Consider the following 10000-nt stretch of genomic DNA (forward strand, 5'->3'; position numbering starts at 1 on the left):
AAAGCAAAAACGAAAAGCATGATATTGTTGGACCAACAGAGTTGTATTCAATTGAGTAACGTGGAACAAAAACATAGTTGAGTAATCACAATGGACGAGGACAGCAACGCAAAGAAAATTCTATAGGCACACTCAGTAAGCCGGTCTGCATTACCTACAATCCATCAAAACTACCTCTTCCTTTGGCGTAACAATACATTAATTAACCTCATTTCTTACTTAGAGATGCGATTTAAGACAAAAAGGAAGAAACGATCAAGAGAACAGTGACACACTAAAACAATACGCTTTGCTTCAAGTTATCAGATATTCGCCACACTAACGAGTAAAGCTGCTCAATGAATTTCCAAATTTTAAAGTATTTTCAGACAAAATGACAATAATAAAATGAACTTCATTTTTAAGTCTCAAAGTCATCTGGCGCTGGAACACAATTGGCTACACTATACATATACACAAAAATCAAATCCATTTAACTCAAATCCGATCAAACATTGGTTTTCCGAGGAGAGTGGAAAACCGTACCCGGAGAAAAACCTCTCGGGGCAACAAACAATCTCAACCACATATGACATCAAGTCTGGAAATCGAAGCCGGGTCACATTGATGGGAGGCGAGTACTCTCACCACTGCTCCAGCTCTGCTCCCCTAAATGGCTTATGCTGAATCTCTATCTGCTAAATTCTGCATCTGATGCCCAGGATAGCCCTTCAGTCGGTCCCAACGGGAATATCACGTTGTGTAAATCGGAAGCGTATCATGGCGTTCTAATGGATGGCTTTTAATGTTAACACGTTAACGGAGGCGATTTGCTTATTACGGACGGTGCCTACTATTGTTATTGCGCATACGATCTGCGCATCACGAGATACTCGGATTTCCTATCGGTGATGCTTACTAATACAAGGATATTTTTGCGCGCTTTAAAAATATCTGGAGAAAGTAGATGTTAGTAAGTACTCTTGGTATCCAAAAAGAAAATTGGGGGTAACCATGAATTTTTGAGAGATACATAAGCTTCAATTTGAGAAAGAACGCCATACATGGCTTGTATTTTAAAGCTTTTTACAAAAATTATTCATCAATCATCTTTGAAAAATGCGTGGTTACCCCCAATTTTCTTTTTGGATTTCAAAAACACTTGTTAAGATCTACATTTCCTGCATAGTTATTTACGCCATGTAACGGTTACTGTCCTTTCTTTCGATTGTTTGTTTTTTGTTTTGTTTTTTCAAGGCTAGAACCATTTCTTATTTTTCACCCGACAAAATTGCGACACATCGATACTGAAAAACGCTGCGTGCTGTCTTTAGATGTAAAGGTAGAAAGAAGGATAATAAACAATTTATTTTGAGGGAGAATAGGAAGAGAGTCCGCCTGGGCAAATCTGAGGAGCAGGAACATTTTTTCCCAAATAGACATGTTCTAAACAGGAAGATCCGAGACGAGGAACTTCAATGAGAAAGGAATTCCGAGTCGTTTCCCTTTCGTAGTCAGCAAAAATATCCTTGTATTAGTAAGCATCACCGATAGGAAATCCGAGTATCTCGTGATGCGCAGATCGTATGCGCAATAACAATAGTAGGCACCGTCCTTAATAAGCAAATCGCCTCCGTTAACGTGTTAACATTAAAAGCAATCCACTAAAACGTCATGATGCGAATTTTTTTTTTCAAACAATCACCAAGCGTTTTTATGCAAAACTACAGCAGCAGGGAAATTACTTTCGGCACTTAACTGAAGGCACGATCGGATGCACTTTACTAGTACACACTTAACTATATACTAACCTGAAACGGAAATCTCCACTGATATCCTAACGTTCTAATTCGCACCGTCTCTAGCATCCCTGTGTACCTCAACTGGCGAACTACCAAGTCACGATCGAATTTCAAAGGTGCCTGAAAGAAAATGTTAAAGAACTGAGATCGGTCCTTGTCCCGAGTTCGAGGGCCGCACTGAAAAGCCAGAGTTTCATCAGTTCAACCGCATGAGGGCCACCGAATTGAATCGTAAAACACTCGGCCCGATAAAAACAATCGGCCCGAGAAAATAAGGTAACAAAGAGATTTCTCAACCTTTAAATCAAGAACAATTTTTTTTTAAGATAAGTGGGCAGTACAGTAGGATACGGTAAAATGGTAGGTAAAGTCTGCTTACGAGCCCAGTGGCCCATTATGCCGGAGCTTATCCCGGTTTCTGTAGCATGAAGCGACTAGGAGTATTCCTACTCCCCCCTGGATGGGATGCCAGTCCATCGCAGGGTTACCCCCGCATTAGATTCGCCGGTACCCATTTATACACCGGCCTGGGTGGAGAGAGGCATCGTGAGAGTAAAGTGCCTTGCCCAAGAACACAACACAATGTCCCCGGCCAGGGCCCGAACTAGGACCACTCGCTCCGAGCGCACTAAACATGAGGCCACCGCGCCTCCCGGTAGGATACGGTAACGAAGAGGTGTGTGATAAGTATATGTAAGCGACGAGGGCAATTTGCAAACTTTGAAAATACAAGTGAAATTAATCCTTAATTGCACTAGGGCAGTGGGAGTGAGAAGAGCGGAGAGAAAACCTCTCTTCCCACTCCCCACTCTGTCGTTTTGTCACTCGGCCCAGACCTATCCCAAGCTCTCCCAATATGGCGTCTGATACGTGTTTCGGGGCGACAACAACATATACCGCTTGCAAGCAGGCTATATTACGATTTCATGTTCATCAAATTAAGGGGAAAATTATCGAGGGAAGACCGTTCAATGCCGCGTGAAAAATGGCAATCAACTTAACATGCTTTCATTCGGTTAAAGTTCAATTCTATAAATCGATAATGTCAACAGATAAAGCGCTTTTCAATTGTGTCGAAAGTAATTAGCGAATTGCTTTGGTTTTGCATGACTTCACCCAATGATTGGTTCAAAGTTCTCGCGCCACTTTTTTAACCAATCAGAAGTCAAACCAAAACCAATCGTAGCTCGCGTGCACATTTTCCCGCGCTTTGTGTCGGCTACGTGTAATTACTTCGATTTCTGATTGGTTTACTGGATTGTCTCCGTTCTTTGTAATTGGACAAAGTAATTACGACACTCGATTGAAACTCGCTCTATAGAATTAAACTACTTTACATGTGGACAAAAAGCGGTTCTGGATAAGCAACTGTTAACCAATCAGGATCAAGTAATCACGTCCTCTTGATTAACAAAAGTGCCCTTGTGATTAAAAAAAAAAGGCCTTCCGTCCCAGCCAATCAGTATTCAGTAATTTTGCCCAGTATGTGATAAAAAGTGTAAGGGCCGATTTACACGGTACGATTCTTGGCGCATGCGACAAGCTTACCACAAGCCTACGACATCACTGACGATAGTCAGCGTTTCTAAAACACGTTTTAAAGTGCTACGACCTCTTTCTGTCGTACACGACAATCGAAAAGAGTTGTATGTTTGATTTACACGAAACAATTCGTGTTGAAGGCCCGTCGTCAGCCTGTCGTCAGCCTGTCGCCAGCCTGTCGCATGCGACAAAAATCGTACCATGTAAGTCGGCCATCGCAGAAATGAAAGCTGAAGGAGAGAGAGGAAAAGGAAGGCCAAAAAAGAGATGGATGGCCGATAACATCAGAAAAGTTCTCAGAGGACATTAACGGTTTGAAAGCAACGGGTGAAGTTCAAGCCCTTTTGCACTTTAGTTACTTTGCTTGTCTTAGTTATTGCTCTTAGTTGCTACTACCAAAGATACTCCGAACTACGTCTTAACATTAACCTGACAAGTGCAACTTTCGTGTCAGCTTAGGCCTACTCTGGGACCGTAAGTCGCCTTCAGTCGCCTTAAATCGCTCCAAGTCGCATTAAGTTGCTGTAAGACGCCTTAAGTTACCTTAATTCCATAAACACAACACACCTCAAAGTTAGCCCAAAATAGTTGAGAATGAGTTAACAAAATAGTGGCAGATTAAGGGAGGTATCTTAATGTACTTGTCTCTTGATTGATTTAAAAAAAAGAATGATGGGTGGAGCAGGGGATTGCCTCCCGGTACCCATTTGAAGAGTGCTGATGAGCCTGGCGAACCCCTCCCGTAACACATAGGAGAGGCCAGAACACACTAGAGGACATGCAGCAGAGATAAGTGTTTGTCGGAATCATGCAAGTCCTGATTAAATATCTGTTACAAGCCTTTTTTTTTAAACGTTGCCTTGCAACATGTAGCTCTAATGGAGACAACACAAGCAAGATTCAAGTCTCCACACATTTTAATTTTTTGGCAAGATATTATGCCATTTGCTTGTTACAAAACAAGTATTAAACATGAAAGCCCATAAAAAAATAGTTCAAGTCTTAACCTATTAATTCCTCACCTTCGCGAGGAACAGTGATATGATACCTCAACATATTTTAGCAACTTTAAATAACGAATATAACGGATGACGTAACCAAACAAATTAAAGCTCAGTAAAAAGAATTGACATTATTTACTTTAGATGTACAATTAATGTAAGCTTAAGTCTGAAGAAAGAAAAGACTTAAAAAGTGTGTATTGTAAGTCTTACTCTAAGCATTTCATGCAATTTTGTTCGTTTCACTTTGTTAGTCGAGTTCCAGATGGCGCTGCTCTTCACAAGAATACGTGATTTAGTCAAACAGAAGGGATTTCCCCATCTTTATCTGTGATTCCGCCACAGAACATCCCAATTACCGGATCCATTGCGTGTCGATTTTTGTGTTGTTCACATGAAAATCGTCGTGTTCATTTAAAACTGATCAATATTGCAAACATTACAATCAACTTTTCTCTCAACAACGCGGTGCAAAGATCGAGTCTAAAACGAAAGAATTTAAAGAGCACAGCGTGATAATTTGGAATCGATCTTTAGTTCGAAACTATTTTTTTACCTTATCAGCGTTGGATCTGATGCAGCGAATAAAGAAAGGTTGTGCCTCTTCTATGATTTCCATGAGACGACTGAGCGAGGACTGAAAACAAGAACAAATCATTTCGTTTACTGATGTTCGAGTTAACCCTTAAACATGTCTCTTTGCTAACTTAAAGTGTTACTGTTTACTTTGAGTATCAATTTTGGATTTCACGGACGGCCATTACTCGCGTTCAAAACTGACCGATTGGACCTCAGAGCGTTGGATGTAGGCGAAAGCGACGTCATTTACACACTGGCTTAAAATTTCTGTGTATTTCAGTGTATAAATGCAGCTTATTATACATACAAAACACTCTCTCAAGATCTTAAAGTTAGTAATGGCGGATCATCAAACAGGAAAATTCCAGTTAAAATAAACAGTTGTCTGTTTGAAAAACTTGGGTCACTTCGTGTTTAGTTCACATAGTTTTAAAATCCAAAGAAAAAGAAGAATTTTTTTGGTCAAAGTAGGCTTAGCTTCATAATTCCCTAAAAGTTGTCTAAAATTCTTTCCGGGATTTCCCAAACAAAGGCTCTAAAATTCTTTTAGAAATGTCTAAAATTCTCCAAAAACTCTATAAAATTCCCGAAAATTCTTATAAATTTCGTTTCTTATAGTGCAAAGTCTGCCATAGTTGCTATCAAGCAAAGATCCGGATTTCGAAACTACGGTGAGAAACCGCTGCTTAGATGCACTGAAGGACCCCTTCTGGTGAATAACCGCTGATAAGGAATGGATGTGAACAGACTGACCCATCTCCTGGTCTCTCCTTGGTAGGTTGGAATACAAAAAAAACACGTTTTGTCAACGTTTTTGCCTGTGAAAAGTTTCCAACATGTTAGGTGAAAGTTCAAATTGCTTTACAATTCTCGAAATTGTGAATGTTTTTCTAAAATTCCCGAGAGTTTCTAAAATTCTTTTTGACGTCTAAAATTCCCAAACAAAATTCCGGAATTATGTAGCTAAGCCTTGGACAAAGTAGCAGTTTATTTAAAGCACAAAATTTCACAAACTGGCTGGCTCTCACGTTTTTTCTCTTTTCAAATATGTTGCACAAACCTGAAATTGTGCGCTGACTGTTGGTGGATTCTTGGGAACTCCCTTTCCGCGTTGTTGACTCCTGAACAGATAATCAAACGTTCGAACTGTCATGTCTCGCTTAGTTTCAAGACCTTGTCGAATCTTTGACAGCGGCTGCAAAAAACATGGATTCAAGAGTTTACTGGTGACAGACTCGTTGTAAAAGCCCGAAGCTTGCGGTGAGGCAGTCTAGGAGGCAGTACAAAGTACGATTGACAGAACGTCGCTAATGAAACTGCGGGAAGAATGCAACCACTTCGTAAATTACAAAGCAAGGCGAGCAAGAATTCAAGACAAATCCATTCGAGAGCCAGTACAGGATTGTGCAAGATCCTTTGGATAATGGGGAGTCTGGGCGTTTTCTTGCGAAAATGATGAAACTAGACTTGCTTACCTTCGTTGCCGGCTTGCTGCTATGCATTCTCCTGTACACAGAGAAATGAATAGAAATGCACCCAATTAGACGCACACCCAATTTTGACGTCCAAAAGTTAGCAAAAGTAGCAGCAAAGTGGCAACTGCTAACCCTTTTGTTTCGAAGGAGCTAAGGTGAAAACAAGTCGCAAATTTGCGACTTCTCCAGGTATTTTAGTCGTAAAGGGAAAATTCAGTCGCAAATGCGACTGCATTGGTCGCAATTTCGAGCCCTGCAATCATAACAGCTGCAGCCAATCAAATGAGGGGAAAAAATGGTTTGAGCGGGACACACTTTGACCTCTGATTGGCCGACAATGTGGCACGGTTGTTTCTTTAAGTCAACTCATCACCATACCGAGCAAAGCAAAATAAAAGCATAACAAATATACTTTCGACGTTTGAAAAACCGGCGCTGGAACGAAATGATCCTTTTCTTATAACGACGTTTTAAGTGCCGCCAACACCAAGTTTCCACCTAGCAAATGTTTTCATTGCAAATTCTACTCTAAATGAACTCACTGACAACGACGAGCACATTCTTAGGGGGAGCGATAAGTTCATTAAACAGAGGTCAGACGTGCAAAACATGTTAATTTTAGGAAAAAGAGAAATGGAATAACCCAGAACCTTAGCTTATTATCCACAACACTTGAAATGCTTGCGCTTCATGGACAACAGATTCAAAGATGACAAAAAAAAAAAAGAAACGACAATAATATGTTGAAAATGTCCCCGGCGTTTTGAAAGCAAATTTACATAATTTCCAAATATTTCCAAAATTCTCGAATAAGGTTTCAATGGTGCAGTTTTGTTTGTTTGTTTTTCATTTTTCGAGCTAAAGTAGAAAGGCGAAAAGAGACGAAGCCAAACCTCACGGCACGAGATGCTTTCCTGAAAATTGAGGCAGCGTCACGGCTTGGGAGATCATCTCCTTCTTCATCATCCACTGTGTTCAACCTGAAAGTTTAGAAGTGATTAAAATAAAATGAAATAAAATAAATGAATAAATGAAAGCCTTAGATGCAACAGGCTATCTGAAAAACTGAAGCGAGTGCGAATCAACGTCTGTGTCATATAATCACCTCGATCCTCTTGGAACTGTTACCTAAAAAAGGAAAAAAAAGTTAGAAACGCAAAAAACGGAAGGTAAGAAAACAACAAAGAGAAAATTGCCACGATAGACACACATTTTTTGATTGACCCCCCCAACCGTCATCTTTTGCACCAAAAATTAGAAACGTTAAAGGGAAATGGTAGATATGTTTGTTATGAGCGGAAGGATTTACCTTAGCAACAAAAAAACGAATTTGACTCTAGATTCTTTTGAATAACTACATGGTGTTTAACTAGGATTAGTGTTTCTGATGGTAAGTGGAATTACTGTAACAAAGAAACGCACATATTTTTGACGGCCAAAAGATAAGTACGGAATTATATTTCAAAGGATTAAGACGTACTTAGCTACCAACCCTTCGAACTCTTCTCATAGCATGTCTCGCGTATCGTTATTTACGGCACACGGTTCAGACGTGTGAGACGACAAAGACGTTTGTTAAGTGCGTCCGGCATTCAGAGTTCGTTCTATTTCAAAATTATATTTAGAGACATCAGTTTCTCGCGTCCTCCTTTTTCCCGAAGTTTTTCCAAAGCCTGTGTGGGGCGGTGTGCGCTAGTAATGACGCCAACGGATATGTTCTGCTCACAAGTAAATATTTACACGAGCCTTTTTTAGTCAAGCTACACTATCGACCCATGTGCACAACTTCATCCGTCACCGTTCTATCATATCATGAAAGTACCCTATCTTTGTCAAATTCCATGGTCCAAGGAAGAATTGAACATTAGAGATAAACTGCCACAAAATTTGTATCAAATGATATCAATACTCACGCTTTTTCTCTTGCGGTTTAAGACACGATCGTCATTTCTCCCGTCTAGAAAATAAATATTTTTTTAAGGGCTATGTAGTAAACAACAAATTGAAAAGTGTGGAGTCAAGCATTCCCTGGAAACACAAAAGAACTTTACTTGCAAATGACACAATTCCCGGAAGCCCAGGACAAAGGCATAACGTTATCGCCAAACGATGAAGGCGGCAAATGTTGAGGGCGAGGACACTGCTATTACAACGGCTCTCGTGATTGGTTTAGAAAACAATAGGCAAACACAAAAAAACTGTGACAACGGAAACAAAAGAGCCTAATCCTAAACACAATGGAGCAGTTTTAGAGGCAGTGTGGCCCAGTGGTTAGGGCGCTTGCCTTGAAATCCGGAGATCCCGGTGTAAGACCAACTCACACCACCAGGAGTCCATGAGTAGGAGCTTGCCTCTCCCATACAAGCACAATATGTCGATCTTTGCGCGTATCTTTCTATTTTTAAAACGCCAAGAGTTCTTCGGCTCTGCACGCACCGTCTAGAATGGCCAACCAGAATCAAGTTGTTGTGGAACGAAGACAAAAATAGCACAAACAATGCATGCAAATTTGATAATGAAAATTTGAGTCTCCTGCCGAAGAGTTACTTCTAAAAATAGAAAGATACGCGCCAAGGTTAGGAAAAGGTAAAGGCACACCTTACTTAACGTCGGTACTTCCTTTACCCTCTAGGGAGGGTAGTCTCCTAGGAAGCCGACGGTGCGCTCATTTTATCCCCCTCTTTCCATCAGTGCTCCGTTTTAAGGGCATTTAAAGCTACTTATTCTACACTGAAAGGAAAGGAGTCGAAACAAGAATGTAAGATCCGGGGATCAAACTCGATACCCCTTGCACCAAGGCAGCGCACTAAACGACTGTGCCATCCTTGCTCCTGAAGGTTGAAGCCAGGATAAAGTGCATAGGGATGCTCCTACTCATGGGCTCCTGTGACTGTGTTCCTGGTAGTCCCTGGTTCAACTTCCCAGCTGCACTTGTAAATAGCCAACTGGTTTGCCTCCGGCAAGTTGGGATTCTTGACACTTGTTGTTGTTGTTGTTGTTGTTGTTCTGTTCCGTCGTTTCGTTAACTGTGTTTCATTGCAGGGGTTTAATTGAGGTTTGATGCAGTGGCCACATGGGTTTAACACTCGGGCAAAGTGTTGGAAAGGCCCGCAGGGCCTTCTTCCTGGGGGTGTCTGGAGGCATGCTCCCCCAGAAACTCTTGAAATTCTTCAGTTGCAGAGATGTGTTTTCCTACATTCTGAAGCCCAAAGCAATGTTCTTCAAGCACAGAAAAATCACACCTTTTTTGGACAATTCAATGATTTGATACCAATATCCACAAACAAGTCAATTTACTGACGTGACACAAAAAGGTGCACTCACAAACGAACGACCGACGACCGCGATCTTTTCTGGGCCGCCGTAGCAAAACACGCAACATTGGGACATTTCAGGCGGTCTTTTATGGAGAGAAATTCTCTTAGCAATGCGTTTTGGGGCGATTCGTTCTGTTTTCAAATTGAACACAACGTATGAAATTGTGACATTTTAATTCGACAACAGAAGACCTCAAGAAAAGGACAAAACTGTATTTTTAATCAATCTTCTTCCAGTCCTTTGAGATAGTGAAAGCAGCCGGGCAAAGTCATGTCCACGGCCGGTCAGTTCGCCCGGTACCCGG

General features: G+C 41.0%; 1 protein-coding gene across 1 annotated transcript in view; it reads right to left on the reverse strand.

Annotated features, from left to right (window-relative positions):
• The window catches only part of LOC137996823 (unconventional myosin-IXb-like), a 65412-nt gene that overhangs the window by 33251 nt on the left and 22161 nt on the right, over nt 1–10000 (reverse strand). Inside the window, exons 16-22 of the mRNA XM_068842414.1 lie at nt 8292–8335; nt 7484–7506; nt 7272–7358; nt 6379–6409; nt 5964–6098; nt 4881–4961; nt 1791–1901 (exon numbers count right to left, since the gene is read on the reverse strand). Coding sequence (XP_068698515.1) covers nt 1791–1901; nt 4881–4961; nt 5964–6098; nt 6379–6409; nt 7272–7358; nt 7484–7506; nt 8292–8335 — 512 coding nt within the window. The remainder of the gene's footprint in view (nt 1–1790; nt 1902–4880; nt 4962–5963; nt 6099–6378; nt 6410–7271; nt 7359–7483; nt 7507–8291; nt 8336–10000) is intronic.

Source organism: Montipora foliosa, chromosome 3 (assembly GCF_036669935.1).
Source record: "Montipora foliosa isolate CH-2021 chromosome 3, ASM3666993v2, whole genome shotgun sequence".
Taxonomy (NCBI): Eukaryota; Metazoa; Cnidaria; class Anthozoa; order Scleractinia; family Acroporidae; genus Montipora; species Montipora foliosa.